This window comes from Chiloscyllium punctatum, chromosome 25, assembly GCF_047496795.1.
Source record: "Chiloscyllium punctatum isolate Juve2018m chromosome 25, sChiPun1.3, whole genome shotgun sequence".
In the NCBI taxonomy this organism is placed as follows: Eukaryota; Metazoa; Chordata; class Chondrichthyes; order Orectolobiformes; family Hemiscylliidae; genus Chiloscyllium; species Chiloscyllium punctatum.
This window is the reverse complement of record NC_092763.1, coordinates 58,359,164-58,380,334: the sequence shown is the minus strand read 5'-3', so window position 1 is coordinate 58,380,334 and position 21,171 is coordinate 58,359,164. Positions and strand designations below refer to the sequence as shown.

Sequence of the window (21,171 nt, the reverse complement as noted above, 5' to 3'; positions counted from 1 at the left end):
GGAGTCATATGTAGGCCGAAACAAGTAAAGATGTGTTTTTCTATCAATCTGAACCAGATGGGGTTTTCCAACAATCATCAATGGTTTCATGGATATCATTAGACTCTTAACCCCAGATTTTTAAAAAAAATCTGAATTCAAATTCTCCAATTTTTTTTTGAGAGTTAAACCTGGGTCCTCAGGACATTATTTGGGTCTCTGGATTGGTAACCTAGTGACAATACCACCAGGCTATTGTCTTCCCTAGTCTTGAGCACAGAGTGTTGAACTCCAATGATTTCCACCAGCTTTACCTTTAAGACTATTTTGCCCACATATCAATGACTGATGCTAGATATGAAGGTTTGAGTCAGTAGCAGGAGTGAAAATTAATTCTTTTTTTTAATTAAGCATAAAAATCTGTGGTTTGCAAGAGTTGGGAATCAACTTACTTTCCTTGAAGCCAAAAATTCCATGCCTTTGGCTACTTGGAAGCTGTAACAAATCAGGTCTTCCATACCTAGTGGTCGTTTATACAGATCTTCTGTATCTGCAAAACAGGTCAATCATTACTAACAGCAGAATGGATGTAAATGTATCATAACAGCAAGCAACTCCTATATAGAATTGCCCCCTCTGTATTGTCAGGGGAAATTCAGAATATTAGAGCAACTTCACATTCTTTGGATTATCCTCGGGGCAATTGTTCAGAAGTTTTGACTGCTGCTTTAAACATATTCTGCGAATGGAATCTCACAGGTGTGCAGTTGCTTTTGACTCTGTCATAGTGCTTTGATGATGGATCTCTTTCAGAGATAAAGGAAGGTCAGAATGGGCCACCAATGAAAGACTGTCATTACTGACTGCTAGGTTCAGAGGGTAAGACTGGAAATAATATAATATGTGTGCTATGGGCAGCAGGAATTTTGCATATTTATCTATAGTAGCAGAGTGTCTAAATGACTGCGGAAATCAATTACACATTATTGGATGAAAATCATCTCTGCCTGCCTGCTACGAAGTTTCTGCTTGAAATATAGTGTTGGCAGTGAACATTGGTCCTCTGCAGTAAACTGGTATTACTCTGCATGTTATAGTGTTGTGACTGACATTCAAGTGCTTATAGAATTCCCTACAATGTGGAAACAGGCCGTTTGGCTCAACACGTCCACATTGACCCTCTGAAGAGTAATCCATCCAGACTCAGTCCCCAATATTTGCTCACAACTAATGCACCTAACCTACACATCTCTGAACACTATTGACAATTTAACATCACCAATTCACCTAACATGCACATCTTTGAGGAAACCAGAGTACCTGGAGGAAACCCACACAGACACGGGAGTATGTGCAAACTCTACACAGACAGTCGCTCGAGGCAGGAATTGAACCCAGGTCCTGCTGCTGTGAGGCAGCAGTGCTAACCACTGAGCCACTGTGCCACCCTAATGATGATATTGGAGGCATCTTCCATTCCCAGTCATTGGCTTCCCTTTGTGCTGAGGATACAAATGAGATTGTTGAAATGAGTTTGTAGCTATCAAAGACAAACTCTTGTATGGATTTCTGAGACAGCACTATCAGTTTGTAACCTTATGGGGGTTGTTTACTTCTGATACCATTAATTCTACTGATAACACTAATGTGATTGCTAATGATAACAAAATACACAATGCAACTGGATTTATCTGAGCAGTTTAATGATATTGTAAAACCCAACAGGATGATTCGATCCTTTGGCGGGCCTATTTTGAGCCTTTGAGGGTCAATAGAATTTAGCTTAACAGGAAATTCCTTATTCATATAATTTATTACTCTTGTTATAGATTTCTAATAATCTTGTTACATTAGTGGAAACAATCACGTCGAGGATTCCCTCGACCCTACCCGACCTCACAAAACCCCCTCACCCCGGACCCCAAACTCCCCACTCACACCGGTGTAGCGGGAGGGAAAATGGGTGACACCGCCGCAACACATGGACCCGATGATTCGATTTGGATTGTATTTACAAATGAGAGGGACCGTATTGTTGAAGAGGAGAGTGTGAAGCGGACTGGTAAGCTAGAAGAGATACTTGTTAGGAAGGAAGATGTGTTGGACATTTTGAACAACTTGAGGATAGACAAGTCCCCCGGGTCTGACGTGATATATCCTAGGATTATGTGGGAAGCAAGAGAGGAAATTGCAGAACTGTTGGCAATGATCGTTTCGTCTTCACTGTCAATGGGGGTGGTACCAGGGGACTGGAGAGTGGCGAATGTTGTGCCCCTGTTCAAAAAAGGGAATCGGGATAACCCTGGGAATTACAGGTCAGTTAGTCTTACTTCAGTGGTATGCAAAGTAATGGAAAGGGTACTGAGGGATAGGATTTATGAGTATCTGGAAAGACACTGCTTGATTAGGGACAGCCAGCATGGATTTGTGAGGGGTAGGTCTTGCCTTACAAGTCTTATTGAATTCTTTAAGGAGGTGACCAAGCATGTGGATGAGGGTAGAGCAGTGGATGTAGTATACATGGATTTTAGTAAGGCATTTGATAAGGTTCCCCATGGTAGGCTTATGCGGAAAGTCAGGAGGCATGGGATAGAGGGAAATTTGGCCAGTTGGATAGAAAACTGGCTAACCGGTCAAAGTCAGAGAGTGGTGGTAGATGGTAAATATTCAGCCTGGAGCCGAGTTACAAGTGGAATTCCGCAGGGATCAGTTCTGGGTCCTCTGCTGTTTGTAATTTTTATTAATGACTTGGAAGAGTGAGTCGGAGGGTGGGTCAGTAAATTTGCAGATGATACGGAGATTGATGGAGTTGTGAATAGTGAGGAAGGCTGTTGTCGGCTGCAAAGGGACTTAGATATGATGCAGAGCTGGGCTGAGGAGTGGCAGATGGAGTTCAACCCTGTCAAGTGTGAGGTTGTCCATTTTGGAAGGACAAATAAGAATGCGGAATTCAGGGTTAACGGTAGGGTTCTTAGTAAGGTGGAGGAGCAGAGGGATCTTGGGGTCTATGTTCATAGATCTTTGAAAGTTGCCACTCAGGTGGATAGAGCTTGTAAGAAGGCCGATGGTGTATTAGCATTCATTAGCAGAGGGATTGAATTCAAGAGTCGTGAAGTGATGTTGCAGCTGTACAGGACCTTGGTTAGGCCACATTTGGAGTACTGTGTGCAGTTCTGGTCGCCTCACTTTAGGAAAGATGTGGAAGCTTTGGAGAGGGTGCAGAGGAGATTTACCAGGATGTTGCCTGGAATGGAGAATAGGTCGTATGAGAATAGGTTGAGAGTGCTAGGCCTGTTCTTATTGGAACGGCGAAGGATGAGGGGTGACTTGATAGAGGTTTATAAGATGATCAGAGGAATAGATAGAGTAGACAGTCAGAAACTTTTTCCCCGGGTACAACAGAGTGTTACAAGGGGACATAAATTTAAGGTGAAGGGTGGAAGGTATAGGGGAGATGTCAGGGGTAGGTTCTATACCCAGAGAGTGGTGGGGGCATGGAATGTGCTGCCTATGGGAGTGGCAGAGTCAGAATCATTGGCGACCTTTAAGCGGCAATTGGATAGGTACATGGATGGGTGCTTAAGCTAGGACAAATGTTCGGCACAACATCGTGGGCCGATGGGCCTGTTCTGTGCTGTATTGTTCTATGTTCAATGCAATTCAGTTATTCTCAATGTAGTACGCACAAGGAAGGAAGACGAACATACCTTCCTCTTCCTCTTCTGTGTCACTGTAACTCTTATCTTCCACAAAGCCTGAACTTGTTGAGCTTCCTGTACTTGCCACGCTTTCCAGTCTTCGCTTTATGCCTTCCATTACTTCGGGACTGGTCTCATCAATATGTGTTTCAGGCTGGTCAATATTTTTCTGGCACTGGAGATAGACAGCAAGTTTTATGATTTATAGACACTGGAGGAAGGCAGGTGTATGCAATAGATGGGACCATGTGTGTTCATGGGCAATGGCAAAGAGTTAAACCACAGTGAACAGACACCATTCAGATTGCAACATGTGAAATATTCTTATGTGTGGCATCTGCTTGACTTTAGTGGCACAGTGATGTAGACAAAACAAAAGCTTTAGGTGCCAGGCTCTAATTCAGATGCATAAACTATTTCAATTTTGATTTCTCCCCCCTGGTTTTATGATTTTATAATATTCCATGTGGTGTGTTTATATTTCTGTTTGACTCCCTTTTCAAATAAGGATTTTAGGAGAAGTTTCATTGTTTCTGATGATACAATAATTAATTAATTCAGTTAAAATTCCTTTGCCAGTTATTTCAATGTAGTTATTAAACTATTTTACTTCAAACCATTTTGTGACTGCATTAGAATACTGTTGAATGCAAATAAATTAGCCAGCACACTGCGAGACTAAATTGTGCTCCAAAGGGTATAACAAAAGACGATATATTGATTCTGTTTTTGGATTTTTAGTTAGCCCAGTATCCCCAGGTTACTAAAATAACAGTGACCATGCTCTGTTTTAGCTCATACCTTGACTAAAATGAAGTCATTTCTCTTGCTCCTGAGGTAATTGGACAAGTTGCCATACTTGCAATATTCTACAATTACCATCAGAGGGCCTGGTTTTAAAAAAAACAAATAAAACAATTTGTTAGAGAACAGTGAGTGATTGCCTACCTCATTGGAACTTATTTTCATTTGCATAGAACACTGTGCTTCTTTGTAACAGCACACCAACAAAAGGAACATTTGCTAAAAACTGGTGATTTAACCATAAAGTTAATTTTGATAAATCATCTATCATACATCAAAACATTTCTTCCTTCCTAAATGGACAGGCTGTGCTTGAGGAAAGAACCACAAGAACATACTATTCATGATGCTGATGGCGTGCTATATGTGAGGAATTGTTTTTCTGAATTCATCAATCAGAATATCAGGGGTATATGTTTGATAATGAGTAATTACTAGTAGTCACTGACCTCATCACTCAATAGCAGAGCAGAAACCTTTAATATTGACAGAGGTTGTACAAAAAAGTACAAGAGAATGTAATGATCTCTACATGATAAGTTTTCTTTCTTTCTCCAACTTGATTGTGGTAAACACTACAGAAGGTTACTCCCATTCCCAAATGGCCGAAAGAAAATATTAGGCAGCATGTTGAAGGTTGGTGAGCAGGTGGATTGCTCATCTGTTCCCAAAGTAAAAATCTGCAGTTAACAGAAATCTGCAATGAAAACAGAAAATGCTGGAAATTCTCAGCAGATCAGAGGCATCACTGGAGAGTGAAATAGAGTTAACATTTAAAGGTGATGACCTTTTTGTCAGAACTCAAAAATAATTCTATTTTATATGGGTGGTTGAGGACAAGCCAATAGGGAGGTAACAATCAAGATAAATCCTTTTCTCTCTTAATGCTGCATACGAGCATTTTACAGCTGAGATTTCCTGATAATGATCGGGAGTAAGGAATTCAAACTGATTTTCCCCTCTTTAGTTTTAGCTCTTTGACCAGTTGTAACATTCTTACTAACACACTGAGGCGAGCAAACAGAGTGGAAATGAAACCTCAAACTTTCCTGGTCCATGTGCCTTCCTGCTAAAACTCAGCAGATTCATTTTGTGAAATATATAATAACTTACTAATTTTTTTGGTTGTTTTTCTCATATTAATCACACAAAAAGTCCATGTCAGAAAAATTTTGAGCATTTAATAAAAATAAACTTTAAGTATAGTGATTGATTGTAATTTGATTGCACTGATAAAATAAACAGGAAAGAAAACAAAAAAAAAATGGAAAGAACTGTTGATGCTGGAAATCCAAAACAAAAACAGAGATTGCTGGAAAAGTTCAACTGGTTTGGCAGCATCTGTAGGGAGAAATCAAAATTAGTATTTCGGGTCCAGTGACCCTACCTCAGATGCTGCCAGACCTGCTGAGCTTTTCCAAGAAAAAAAACATGGTTGTTGTTATTCAATTGATATTAAAAGAAATGTGCTCCATGTCATTTTGAAGGGTCAAAATGGTCTCCTCTGTCCTGTGACCATAACGTCATGCTATAATTCTCTAGTGCAGTTCAACAAAATTCCTTGGCATTCATTTTCAGACATAAATTTGGGCTTGTGGAGACTGCCTGCAGCTAAAGCAAAAAGACCATGGGTTGACATGAGTTGATTCTCAGGCATCATCTGAATGAGGTCTCTTTGCCCCCTCACTTTGGCAATTGAGGCAAATTCCTGGCATAAGAATGAAAATTATAGGTGGGTGGTGAGGATGACTGTGACTCTTGTGGCACGATAGATGAATAACTCCTCAGAGGCCAGTAACCCTTCACCAAGTCACCCTTTATTTAGACGTGCATTGTATTTGACACTGGTCTGGCATCCTCAGAGCCAGCTTTCAGAGTGAACAGAACCTTACACATTCCCATTTATCTCTGTCAACCAAGATTTCTGATTGGATCAGATTAACAGCTCCAATCAGGGAACTCACATTCTATGAACACATCAGAGCTTTGCATTCATTTGTGCCAGTGCCTTCTGTTAAAGAGTGAGGTTGAAGTGAATTCATAGAATAAGAAATGCGTTGTTTGATCGGATTACAAAGCAGGGTTTAAAAAGCCAAGGTTACAATTCTATTCTTAGAATGAAAACAGAACAAGGAAATGATAAAGTTTAGCTTTACTCAAGTGTAGTTGGCTGACCTCGTTACAATCACTGCAGTGGAGGAGTACTCCACTCCCTCTGCTTCAATCAGAAGGTGCTTTTGATAAAGAGTGTCAAAAACATATTACCGGATGGTGGCTGGAAGAGCTATTGGAAAACACTAAGCATAGTAGGTTCAATGTGTGCGCTGCTCATGTGGTGACCAATTGTGTGAGCAATATCTGGAAAAGGTTTGACAGTGCAGTTTTGACAGTGCGCTTAGTCCCTGCACAGGTTGGGTACAATTTATTCCACATCTAAACTGATAGGTTTGTAGGTGTATTGCAACAATTTCTGTTCCATTATCTCTGCTATTCTTGGTAAACTGCATGATGAAAATGTTGCATGGATTCTCCTTTTGAACTTTACTCCTCACAAATCCTAAAATGAACATTGGAGCCAAAGGTTTAGAAATTGATGTTCTGAAGCTGAATATGAAACTTAACTGGAGATCTGTTGTTGTGCACAAATACTATATTGAATTTTGTTAAATTTTAATTGTTTGGCTGTGAACTAGGTCAGAGACACCCATTATCTGAAACTACAGTGAAGCAAACAATTTATATAATTGATTAACCTCACCTTCATGAGAAAGAAAGCCCATGTCTCATTTCAAGTTAGGAAACAAACACTGAAGAAAATAGGCAGGTTTTTTTTATTTAGAATCAAATGAATAAACTTGTGGAGTACTTTAGAAGGAATCTTATTCACATCTTCATTACTAATTGCCCCAAGTCAAAAGTGGAAGTGTGTCTATAGAAAGGAGGGCTATTTCATCTAAGTGAGTAGCTCTGGGAATCCAACAAACTTTTTGTGTGCTTTAGCATACAAGGGGTCTTTAGTCCTTACCTCCAGGCTTGGTACAGGCTCCCAGCATGTTCACCACGTTCAGATGGTGGCCAATGTGAATAAGAATTTTCAGCTCTGACATGAGAGCTTTGCATTCATTTGTGCTAGCGCCTTCTGTTAAAGAATGAGGTTGAATGAATTCATAGACTAGGAAACGTGTTGTTTGATCTGTCTTCAAAGCAAGGTTAAAAAGCCAAGGTTGCAATTTTGTTTTTAGAATGATAACAGAACCAGGAAATGATAAAGTTTAGATTTACTCAAGATTTAGCCTTGATCTCATTTCTTCTAAATATAAATATCGAGATAATTTTATGAACAGTAATAAATTCCAAACAATATATTAACAATACATGGTTAATAAGTTAACATTCAAATATGGAATGGCCAGAATATGTTTTCTAATTTGTCGTGAAGAAAAGTTGATAGTTTAAATTCCACAATTCTCCCTGTCTCTCGACCGTATGAGGCATCCATTTCTCAGCTGTCGTCAGGCTTGCCTTAATCAGAGAGTGATCTGGAAATAACTAATCCATTGATCTATTTTCATTTTCCCCTATAGCAGGATGGCATTCCTCACCACCTGCATAGTGAGTTGGTGCATTCTTATTGAGGTATCAGGACTTTCGCCTGCAAGATGGAGAGTGGATGAGAGAGTCACAATGCCTTTTTTAGGGATAGCTTGCTGAATCACATTCCAATCTGGCACTGGAGAGGTCACTGATATATGGGCCTTCCCCTCTAATCAAGACCCTGGGGGTGGAGTCCTACTTACAGAGAGTTGCAGGTAAACCAAAGGCTGGAAGCTCTTGAGAGCAACAGTAACAGCATGGCTGCTGCCAGAAGGACAGGCCTGAAGGCAGGCATGGATCAGTAATGTGGGTAGTTGTGGGGTAGTTGCAAGGAGAGAGGCACAGTGACTTGGGGGAGGTTGCTCTCAATGGATCTCCTCATTCCTAATGCCCAGTTTCTCAATCCTAAACTGAATGCATTTTTTAATGGAGAATTGTTTCCTACTCCCCACTTCACCTCATTTCATCCTACCCCCCCCCCCAAATCCTTCCACCCCCAGAGGTGACCAGCCCTCTGCATATGTTGAGCTTCCCTCTATGCTACACAGCAACAACCGGTTCATTCCCTGTGGAGGTGGGAGGAGACATTTACATGGTCAACTGGAGGCCACAGTTGGTGGTGGGCTAGAATGTTGTCTGTGAGTCTTCCAGAACTGGATCACCATGTGTGGAACCTTGGCATGGCTGTGTGTGAGGGCAGTGATGCAGCTTGAAGGAAATGTTACTCCCAGTACACCTCCCTGTTGGAGGTGTAAAAGTGGCATCATTACAGTACAATAACAACCCACAGAAACAAAACCCTTCCTGCTTCTCAGTTCACCACCAACAAGGATAGAAGTCACTAGCTAATGTGTCTGATACATGAAAGATTGCTGCAAGTCAGGATAGGGGAGGGTGCTATGGATCAATTTTCTGCTCTGCATTGATATATCACTAATCATTGATGCTGGAAAATTCAGTGTCACCTTGCCACTGAAAATAATCCTTATTACAGGAATGAATTTAGCTAATATCTAAAAGCTATTTTTTAAAAAAAAACTTTAACCCTATATTTCTAGTTTCCACCACTTTACTAGTATAAAGTCAATTTTTAGATGGCATCTAAAACTTACTATCTGTGACACTCTTCAGTTAAGTTATTGGATTAGATTCCCCTCCAGAGAATCTGGGATGTGACCATAAGATACAGGAGCAGAATCAGGCCATTCAGCCAATCAGTCTGCTCCACAATTCAATCATAAGATGTATTTCTCAACCCCATTCTCCTGCCTTCTCTCTATAGTCCTTAATTCTGTCACTAATCAAGAACCTATCTAACTCTATTTTAAATACACTCAATGACTTGACCTCCACAACCCTCTGCAGCAATGAATACCACAGATTGCTCACCCTCTGGCTGAAGAAATTCCTCCCAATCTCAGTTCTAAAGGATCATCCCTTTACTCTGAGGCTGTGCCCTTGGGCCCTAGTGCCTCCTACTAGTGGAAACATCTATTCCACACCCACTCTATCCAGGCCTCTCGGTATCCTGTAAATTTCAATGAGATTCACCCTCAGCCTTCTAAACTCCATCAAGTACACACTCAAAGTTCTCAACCACTCCTCAAATGATAAGCCCTTTATCCTCAGGATTATTCTTGTAAAAAATGTCCTTTGGAGCAACACATCCTTCATTAGATACAGAGCCCAGTGCTACTCACAATATTCCAAATGCAGTCTGACCAGAGCTTTATACATCTCTGCTGTTGTATGGAAACCTTCTTGAAACAAATTCTAACATTGCATTTGCTTTTCTGACTTCCAGCTGAACCTGTATGTTAACCTCAAGAGATCCATGAACTTGGACTCCCATGTCATGTTACAAACTTCTAAAGCCTTTCCCCGTTTAGGAAAATAGTGTATGCCTCTATTCTTCTTACCTAAGTTTATAACCTCACACTTTCCCACATTGTATTCCATCTACGACTTCTTTGTCCAGTCTCCTCACCTGAACATTTGAGGACTCTGGCACTATACTCAATGGAGTTTGGAAGGATGAGGAGGGATCTAATTGAAACTTGCAGAATACTGAATGGTCTGGACAGAGTGGATGTTGGGAAGATGTTTCCATTGACAGGAGAGACAAGGGCCCAAGGGTACAGCCTTCGAGTAAAGGGAAGACCCTTTAGAACAGAGATAAAGAGAAACTTCTTTACCAGAGAGTGGTGAGGAATTAATTGCCAGAGAGATCTGTCAAGGCCAGTTATTGAATATATTTAAGACACAGATAGATAAGCTCTTGCTTGCCAAAGAGATCAAAAGGTACAGGGAGAAAGTGGGAAAATGGAATTGAAAAACCTATCAGCCATGATCAAATGGCAGAGCAGACTTGATGGACCAAATGGCTGAATTTCTGCTCCTATGGTCTTAAGTCCTCCTGCAACCTTCCCAATTCTGCAATTCCACCCGTCCCTCCACCTCTCTTTGTGTGATTTTCAAACTTAGCAACAATACTCCTAGTTCCTTTGTCTGGATTGTAAATATATAAAATGAATAATTGTTGGCTCAAAACTGACCCCTGTGGAAATCCACTAGTCACTGGCTGCCATCCTGAAAAACACCCCTTTTATACCCATTCTCTGCCAGGTCAGCCAACCCTTTATGCATGCGAATGCCTTTCCCCTATCATCATGGGCTCTTATTTTATTTAGTAGCCTCCAGTGCAGCACGTTATCAAAAGCCTTTTGGAAATCTAAATAAATTACATCCATTGGCTCTCCTTTTTCTCAATTTTTCGTTACCTCCTCCAAGAATTCTGATAGATTTGTCAGGTATATCATCTCCTTCATGAAGCCATGCTGACTCAGTCCTATTTTATAATGTACTTCTAAGTACTCCATAACCTCTTCCTAAGTAATGGACTCTAAAATATTACCAAAGATTGAGGTCAGGCTAACCCATAGTTTCCTGCCTCCTGCCTCCATCCTTTTTTAAACAGGGATGTAATATTATTTATTATCCAGTCCTCTGGAATCCTCACTGACTCCAATGATTCCTGAAAAATCAGCTGCACAATTTCCTCAGCTTTCCCCTTCAGAACCTTGGGGTGTAGCCAACTAGGCTGGGTGATTATACAACTTCAGATCTTTTCTGCTCACTTCCCAGTGGTCTAATGTCCACTCCTGCCTCTCTCTTATCTTCTATATATCTAAAAGATCTCTTGCAATTTTCTTTTATAGTACTAGCTAACTTACTCTCATACTTCATCTTCTTCCCCCATATTGCTTTTTAATTGTCATCTGTTGGTTTTTAAAAGCTTTCCTCACTAATCTTCACCATGTTGTATGCTTTTCCTTTGACTTTTATGATGTCTCTGAATTCCTTTGTCAGCCATGGTTGCCTCATCCTCCCCTCAGTATGCTTCTTCTTCTGTGAGATGAATTTCTGCTGCTCCTTCCGAATTATTCCCAGAAAACTTGCAATTGCTGTTCTACCATCATCCCTGTGAGGCTCCTCTTCCAATCTACCCTAGCCAGCTCCTTCCTCATCTTTGTAGTTACCTATATTTCAACTGTAATGTTGTTACATCTGAATCAATGTTTTCTCACTCAAACTGTAGGAAAAATTCTATTATATTGTGGTGACTTTACCCTCATGGTTCCTTCACCTTAAGCTCCCTCATTAAGTCTGCCTCATTGCACATCACCAAATCCTGAATTTCCTGAATTCCCGAGTGGGATCTACCATAAGCTGCTCCAAATAAAAAGATCTGGTAAACATTTCATGAATTACTTTTCTTGCGATGCAACCAACCTTATTTTCCCAGTCCACCTGTATAATGAAGTCCCCCATGATTATCGTAATAGTGCCTTTCTTAAATGTCTTTTCTATCTCCTGATTTATTTGCTTCCCCAACATCCTGACTACTTATAGGATGCTTGTGCATAACTCCCATCAGGATCTTTTTTGCCGTTGCAGTTTCTCAGCTCTACCCACACAGATTCTATGGATTCCACCTCTTATGTCACTTCTTGCTATTGATTTAATTTCATTTCTTACTGACAAGAAAACCCCACCTTCTCTGCCATCTGTTCTATCAGTAGGGCATGTATCCTTGGACATTTAGTTCCCACCCCAATCCCCTTGCAGCCACATCTCTGTCATACTCAAAACATCATATCTCCCAATTTCAATCTTATCTGCAAGCTCATTTATCTTGTTTCATATACTGAATGCATTCAAGTATGTGACAAAAAAGCAATTGCACTGGCAAGGTGGCTCAGTGGTTAGCACTACAGTCTCATAGCGCCAGGGATCCAGGTTTGGTTCCAGCCTCAGGCGGCCGTCTGTGTGGAGTTTGCGCATTTTCCCTGTGTCTGTGTGGGTTTCCTCCAGGCGCTCTGGTTTTCTCCCTCAATTCAAAGATGTGCAAGTTAGGTGAATTGGCCATGCTAAATTCCCCATAGTTTTCAGGGATGTGTAGGTTAGGTGCATTAGTCAGAGGCAAATATAGGATAATAGGGTAGGGGAATGGGTCTGGGTGGGTTACTCTTCAGAGGGTCACTGTGGACTTGTTAGGCTGAAGGGCCTATTTCCACACTGCAGGGAGTCTATGCAAGAATTTGCCTACAGCTATCCTACGGGTTGTCAATTATATCCTTTCGGTGACCACAATCTCTGAATCTTATGGCATTCTGACGTCCAAATCTTGCTCTCACCTCTTCTAAATAAACAAGTTGCAGATACATGGAGGTTACATGGAGGTTAGATGTATTGCCGGCTAAGTTCCACAACCTTGTGAAAAGAACTCCTGCTAATTGTCCAAATAAAAAATAATTGATTCTCCTTCAATTCCAATGCAGCGAGGAAATCTCCAATTCTCTGCCGTCCCTATGTCCACAGGTATTTTTACTCATCACTTAATTCTCCATCAGTGAGTTAGTTGAGAAGGATGCAGTAGGAGACTGGAAGCTGGGACAGCCCAATGCCCAGTTAAACTGACAGAAAATGTTTGTTGTTAGATGGAGACTACTTTGTAGACAGCTGATGTTAATACCTGCAATGTCTGCATTAAATCCATAATTAATGAGGAAGCAGAAATGTACCTTTCAGCATTTTTACAGCCACTGTTTTACATGTTGAAGACTTGTCAATCCCAAAAGCAGATGCCTCTACCACTTTGCCAAATGCACCAAGCCCCAGTGTTTTGCCTGTGTAAAGAGAAACAGGTTCAGTTCACAATAGATATATCCTTAGATCAATGTGTACACTTGTACCAGCAGAAAAATACAATTCAATGTAAAAGATTTGGAACTATTAAAAAATGAAGTAAAGTCAATAAAGATGCTATGTTCCTAAAATTGATTAGACATAAAAACGATTCATTAATTAGTTGACCTAAACAATGAAGTGTACATGCTGCTTTGCCTTATTGAAGATAAAGTAAAGTCCAAGGAATTCGGGTGCATGTTCCTGTGAACCTGGAACCAGGATCCTAGCGGAAGGACTAAATAGGGCGGTCACAAGTTAAAAGGGTGGAAAGGTTATTAAAGCTTCCATAATGAGTAATAGGACACAGAGTGTGATAGGAGTCAAGAATCTAATTTGAGGCACAGCAGATCAGGGACAACTATGAGAAGAGGCGTGGTACATACAGGACTGTGTGTGTTGTATTTAAATGCATCTAGTATATGAAACAAGATAAATGAGCTTGTAGTGCAGATTGAAATTGGTGAGAACAATGTTATGGACATCACAGAGAAGTGGCTATAAGGGGATTAGGGCAGGGAATTAAAAAGTCCAGTATTTAAATAGACTTCAATCCAATAGCAATGAGATTAGCTCTTAACTGTTGTTTGGGCAATTAGGGATGGAAAAATAAAATGTTGGCTTCGCGTCCATCTTGTGAACAGGTTTACAGCATAAATTCCCAGTAGCTGTTGAGTACATTCTGAAGCTGAGACTTCTGCCTCAAGGGTGTTGATTCTGGAGAAAGGCCTGCTGGTGGCTTCACTTGCCAAACTGATGTATGGCTCAGTAAACACTCTTGAAGCCCTTCTTGGCCTTTTGGCTAAGATAAAGTGTCGAGTAGTAAAAGAGGTCACACAGGCCTCTTACCAGCTCTGCAGTAGGCAGGTGAGACCTTGATCCCCTCAACAAGATTCCACCTATTAGATGAGTCCATTTTCTCCATTTCGTTATGTGACCAAGTTCATTAGTTCCATCCCAATAAGTTAGAGGAGGAAATGTTGAGCTGAGTCCAGAAGTCAATGCCACTACTAAAGCAAGAATTGCTCTGGGTGAATGTTTTGAAGTAGTGAACTCTGATTGAAATGTAAATTGTAAATGTCAAAAACAAACTGATGCTTGGTCTCAAGAATATTTCCTTCCCTAAATTATATTATTGCAACTTTCAGAAGATCCTGTCTGTAGTGTGTTGTACTTACCAAGCCTGAGTCTGTCCCTAGGAAACTCCCATTTACTGCTATCATATGCTAGATGCTCACACTGCTCATCCAGTGGTACTTCATCCGGATCCATTATGATGGACAGATATCCAGATTTAACATCCCCAGAACTTGGCTGCAAAGATATTATGAACTATTGTTAATCAGTGTTTTTAGCAAGGAAAGACTCCACTGAATGTATTAGTGAACAGTTCAGTTTCTGGAAAATGCTGGCTTTGACCTCTGATCCATGTTGAATTAAAGTTATGATGTGGAGAAGTTGGTGTTGGACTGGGGTGGACTAAGTTAAAAATCACACAACACCAGGTTATAGTCCAACAGGTTTATCTGGAAGCACTAGCTTTCAGAGTGCTGATCCTTCACCAGTCGCCTGATGAAAGATCAGCGCTTCAAAAGCTAGTGCTTCCAATTAAACCAGTTGAACTATAATCTTGTGTTGTGTGATTTTTAACTGAGTTAAAGTTAAGCCACGTTAGCAGTGGGGTCACCATAACCATGGTTTTGGCATACCTGCACTATAAAAAGTTCACCTGGAATTGCCATATTGAATTAATGAATCCCATTGGACGTTTGTACACCTGTGAATATGAGTAAGCCTTGCCCATGTAGTTGAATAGGCTGTCAACATCTGCAGAAATAGATTTTCTCTGATTTATAACCAAACTGAAGTGGGCAGTGTTAGTGGCCTTTCAAATTACTGCTAAAAGTGGAGGTTGATGTGAAATTTCCATTCACTTTATGGGTTACGTACATACTAGAAAAAAGGCATCTATTGTGTTTTCCATGATCTATGCTGCAATAAAACTGAACTTCAAAATTCTGTTTAATGTGAAGAGTTGAGAGATGGGAAGATGCTGTAGAAGCCGCCCTCCTCTCCCACCAACAAATACCATGTGAGATTTCTAAAATAATACATTTCAAATTTCAAGGCATTGCAAGGGGTGCTGCAATGTTATACTATGGCAGACTTATCACAGTTAATCACCTGCTGTTTGGACCACGTAGCATCCTGGAGATGAACAAGCCTACGAAAAGTGTTTCACTGACTGAGCCTAGAAAATCGGGGCATATCTTATGGAAGTTTAAAGATCGGGTGTGTAGAAGTGAACCTTGTTTCAGCAAAACGAACCACGATGTATTAGTTAAGGTTAGGTGAGTGATCATTTGGAATTTAGTACCTGAGGGAACCCAGCCACTATAGGAAGGAATAACCTGTATTACAACATCAGGACACTCCAAAGTGTTTACAGCCAAACAAGCATCTGTGAAATGTAGTCACAGAGTCATAGAGATGTACAGCATGGAAACACACCCTTGGGTCCAACTCGTCCATGCCAACCAGATATCCTTAATTAATCTAGTCCCATTTGGCCATATTCCTCCAAACCTTTCCTATTCAAATACCTACCCCGATGCCTTTTAAATGATGTAATTGTATCAGTCTTCCCCACTTTGTCAGCTCGTTTCATACACACACCATCCTCTGCGTGAAAAAGTCCCTTAGGTCTCTTTTAAATCTTTCCCCTCTCAACTTAAACCTATGTCCTCTAGTTCTGGACTCTCCACCCCAGGGAAAAGACCTTGTCTATTTTATCCGATACGTGCCTCTCATGATTTTATAAACCTCTCTAAGTTCACTTCTCAGCTTCCAACGCTCCAGGGAAAACAGCCCCAGCCTATTCAGCCTCTTCCTATAGCTCAAATCCTCCAACCTTGGCAACATCCTTGTAAACCTTTTCTGAACCCTTTCAAGTTTCACAACATCCTTCATTGCTATAAAAAAAGAAAGAGGCAAATGATTTGTGCAATTATCCATAATCAACATCTAAAATAATTATTTTTTAAAAAACTAATTCTTGGCACTGATTGAGGGATAAGTGCTGGCTGGGATACTAGAGAGGGGTCCACTTTCCTTCCTAGAATACTTTCACAGCATCTTAGATGAGGCAGACCTTCAATGTCTAAACCAAAAGATGGCTTCTCCAAAAGTGTTAGCCTGGTTTACAATCTGCAGAATGACTTGAATGCAAAATATTCTCAGTCAGATGTGAGTATTATAAGCAAATTTCCAGATACATGGAGACCAGTGCCACACTCTTAAGAAATAAAGGGAGAAAGTGGAACAAATAGATAAGAATATTTCTATTTTACTAAGTACAATACATAAAATACTGTGTTGAAACTTGTAATTCACTAACAAATTAGTAGTGTATGTTTAGGTCTTGGGAAAGTTTCTGATGTTGTTTTCTGGAACTGATCGCAGTTTGAAGCAATTGCACCTCCAACCAGTCATAATTCTGTGCATGTTTTCCTCATCTAACATCTTAATCCTTTGTTTCATGATGCAAAATAAATGTGGCAACTAGAAAAATTATTTATACCCTTACCTTTTTGAGTTTACGTATAAAAAGTGTGAGCAAAAGCCAGAAGAGTGTGGCTGCTACCCCAGTACAGACCAAAATGATCAGTTCCAGGTTGGATTTCTCCTCAGACCCTGAAAAAAGGAGTCAAAAAGTTGCCATTGTCAATGGATTAAGTTTTAATATAGCCCAGCATTAAGTTATTAATAGTTACAGACACAGTTCTGAATCTACTGTCATATGAACCCAAAATGTAGCATAGAATAGTCTTTAACCTAATTTAGTGATAACTTCTTCCCTTTGAATGTGCGCATTTGTTGTAAGAGAAGCTTTAACTATTAAATGTAACTATTAAATCTTGATAATTATTTAAAGTTTTCATTGCAAAAGCAGTATTACCAAGACACCTAAAGACACTCTTTAAAAAGAATAGAAACAGAATACATATGTGTGCAAATTCTAGGATGATGCAAAGCACAAAATATATGGGTCATTTGTTAACAGTGACTGAATACATCAAATTCTTTATTTATTTCTGAATTCTGAAAAAATTACTTGTAGACTGGTGTCAACTTTTGAGGTTTGGACGATCTTTAAATGAAGTTCATAAAATAGTGGCTTTAGCTATAATTATAGGAAAACTATTGTGATACTAGAGTGTAGATTAGCATTTTTTGCAAAAGCATTGGATGTGCGCTTGAGCGTACCATATGCGAGTTTGTGTATATGTGAGCATTATCCCCCCCTTTTCACCATTTAAATTATGTGAACATAATGAAAGAGGAACATTTCGCTGCCATGGTCTAACACCCACATTTTGCTCAAACAGAGAAAGAACATGCTTGCAGATCCGTACCTAGGACTGATACATATGCTGAGGTTTCAACACTTCCCTGCTCATTGGTGGCCTTGCATTTGTATTCTCCTTCATCATCATATCTGACTCTTTCAATGATTAAAGTTTTGTTTCCTGATTCCAAAAAAATACCTAAATTTAGGAAAGAAATCACATTTTTTGATATTAGTATTTAAAGATGTCTTGCAACTGTCGGTCTTCATAAGTGGTACATAAACAGTCACAAATAAAATCTTCATTCTTGTTTCAAACCATGGAACTTGATTCCATAGCTATTTATAATACAAATAAAACAATGTTAGAATCATAGAATAATTCTAAGCTCTAAATAAATGATGATATTTTCTGCAGGTATTCTATGCATATACTGAAATATAATTGCTATTCATTTACAGTACCTTGTCTAAATTTCCCAAAAGGCTTACCTTTTATTTCTCAATAGACATGAGCCTGGAAATTGCAGAATGTAATACTCTGTCTAACCGTGTCGTCTTGTAGTGATGCCTTTCTTAAATTTTCTGATGCCTTCCTTAAATGTCTGTTGTTTATATTACTGACCTTGGTAATGACTATGAGACTATAAGGCAACATTGCAGCCAACTCAAATCTTATTCTCACTTGATATTTGTTCACAAGGCAAGTATATTTTGTGTTCTTATGACATTCCCTTGTCTATTAGTTTAACAGAGGACAATTAATTTATTTATTTTAACCGGATCAGTGCATCCATAGTTCACAACCTTGGTGCTCTAATAAACCATGGGTTAAGTATCAATATCATATTTTCTCCATCACAAAGTCACCCTCCAATATAAATAAGATTTTCATCCTTGTGTTTCAGTTTCTCTAATCTTGCCTATTCCCAATCCCATAAGCATGTCCAATGGTACAACTCATGCAAAATCTCTGTTCTTTGACTCCAGCTTCTTCAGCCTACTGCTCCATCATTGGCACATGTGCTTTTAGTTGTTTAGATCCCACTCTCCAGGATTGCAATTTTGGCTTGCTCTGCCTCTTGGATGCTGCCTGAACTGCTGTGCTCTTCCAGCACCACTAATCCAGAATCTGGTTTCCAGCATCTGCAATCATTGATTTTACCTGCCTTTCAACCAGCTCTCTTGCTTTAAGAATCCTCCAAAACCCATAATATTCATCATTGTCATCTTTCCTTATGTCTTATAAAGCTCAAAATCACTATTATTCACTAACACTCCTATGTCTGCGGCCATTTGTATAAATTTAATTAAAATTATAGATGTAGGAATACCAAATGAATGCATTGTACTGTATGCTTATATTAATAGTGGTATTTTGTAAACTGTGGTCCTATAATGTTTTACTCAAGTGCTCACTCGCAGGCTACACTGTCATAGATCTGTCTTATTTTCTTCATCCATAATTTATCGCTACTAAACATCTACTATCTTTTTCTGATTAGCATTTGTCCTTGTTGGTTACACTTTCCGATGCCTTCCTCACATAGCTATTATTTATACATCGATCTTGATAGTCAATATTGAGTGTGATTAACTTTGATCATGTTCTCATCTGATGCTTGCTTTTCCAATACATGGGAGCAACAGTTGCTGAAGAAGAATTAGTAGTGGGAATCTGATGTCCTTCATATCATGTCAACATGGAATTTTTAGGCACAAAAGAATTGGTCACATGATTGAGTGACGAGGGGACTGAAGTGCATCTGGAAGAAAATGTATCCTAACATACAGAAGAGTGTGGAAATAGGCCAATTGGCCACATTTTACATCCTGGGGCAAACATGATGCTTCTTGATAAAAGTATCAGTGCTTAATATTATGGGAAGCCAATTAAATATCCTTGATAATTAAACAGGCATCCAATATTTTAATGCAGTGTTTAAAAAATTCTTTCCTACTTATTTTCTGTCATGATTTATTGCACTATGAAGACTGCATGGCATTTTCATAGCATCTTATTAAGGTGCTACATAAAAGGAAATTATTTGGGAGAAAACACGCATAGATCTGAGGTGAGTGTGAAAGCCAAACCGTGTCTGTGATTCAAATGTTTTTATACTGTTCATTAATGATGTCTTAAAATAATCATTAAAAAATTCCTAGGCTAGGACAGAATCTCAGCATAATTTTTAAAAAATAGCATTGTTGCACAGTTTCACCATCAGCAAACCTCCTCCTCTTGTCCATTTTTTCTTTTCACTTCTGCAGAATGCGCTGAACTCAGCTAATGGCAGTTCCACGGTTAGAGGGGTTTTTTGTGTTGGAGACTGTACAGTGATTACAATATAATCTAAGTAATTTAACTAAAGAAGGCCTCATAGCGCAGTTGATTTCTAGTTCTGAGTTGGCCTCCAAACATCCATACTACCCAGCCATCAATCATAGGGATGTTTACTAATGTTTCCTTCCTCCAACCCTGAACTGTTGAGGCAACTTATTGCATCTGTACTCGAAGTCTGGCTGAAGTCAGGTACCTTGGTAGAGATTGAGGATTTAATCAAAGGCCTTCCTTATTGTTATGCCACAGTACAACATAAACCTTTGGCTTGCAAGGGGAGGTGATGGCTTAATGGTATTGTTGCTTGACTATTAATCCAGAGATTTATATAATATTCTGGGGCCCTAGGCTCAAATCTGACTGTGGCAGATGGTGGAATTTGAATTCAATGAAAATCTAGAATTAATGATGATTAAACCATTGTCAACTGTTGGGGAAAAAGTACACAGGTTTACTAATGACCTTTAAGAAAGGACGCTGTCTGGTCTGCATGTGACTTCAGTCACAGAGCAATGTAAACTGCCCTCTCGGCCATTAAGTTGGACAATAAATGCTGGTCTAGCTGGCGTAACTCACATCTCATGAATGAATTAAAAAACAAGTTAATTGTATCTGTTTTCAGGCAACCACAGCTCAATCTGGTTTATATACTGCACTCTATACTTTATGGTTGCCCATAAACCAGATTTATTTATAAAGTACATGCTGGAAGACATAAAAATTGGCATAAGATACAATTTATGGACTTGACACATTTATCTTAAGAGTAAGATGCGTTTCCTTTGTTAGAGACTCAGTAAACATCTTTGCAATGCTGCTGCTCATTGTAAGTGCACTGATTCACCCCCAGATGTTATTGAACAGAGGACATATGAGTAAAAATTATTGATAGAAATTTAAACAAAACTGAAGAAAATCCATAAAGGTGAAAATGAATAAAAATTGATTGACAGGAATAAATTAATCAAGGTGAAGTTGTTGGGAATTATGCAACTTTTTCTGACATTGGATTTTTGTGTACATTGAAATATTGAAATTTAAAAGAATGTGATATTTTGTGCATTATTATGCTTTGAAATTGTATAAAAATACCGTGACTAAGAACTGTATTTCTTCAGCATCCATCACATCAAAAGATTTGAAAACTTTTTGTGCAACAT

The 21,171-nt window shown here is 39.4% G+C and overlaps 1 protein-coding gene across 2 annotated transcripts in view; it reads right to left on the bottom strand.

Annotated features, from left to right (window-relative positions):
- kdrl (kinase insert domain receptor like) overlaps positions 1 to 21,171 on the bottom strand; it is a 210,341-nt gene that overhangs the window by 47,874 nt on the left and 141,296 nt on the right. For both annotated transcript variants that reach the window (XM_072595317.1, XM_072595318.1), the window contains exons 15-22: positions 17,738 to 17,869; positions 16,909 to 17,015; positions 14,501 to 14,636; positions 13,160 to 13,264; positions 7,507 to 7,620; positions 4,479 to 4,567; positions 3,687 to 3,852; positions 432 to 529 (exon numbers count right to left, since the gene is read on the bottom strand). In XM_072595317.1, coding sequence (XP_072451418.1) covers positions 432 to 529; positions 3,687 to 3,852; positions 4,479 to 4,567; positions 7,507 to 7,620; positions 13,160 to 13,264; positions 14,501 to 14,636; positions 16,909 to 17,015; positions 17,738 to 17,869 — 947 coding nt within the window. The remainder of the gene's footprint in view (positions 1 to 431; positions 530 to 3,686; positions 3,853 to 4,478; positions 4,568 to 7,506; positions 7,621 to 13,159; positions 13,265 to 14,500; positions 14,637 to 16,908; positions 17,016 to 17,737; positions 17,870 to 21,171) is intronic.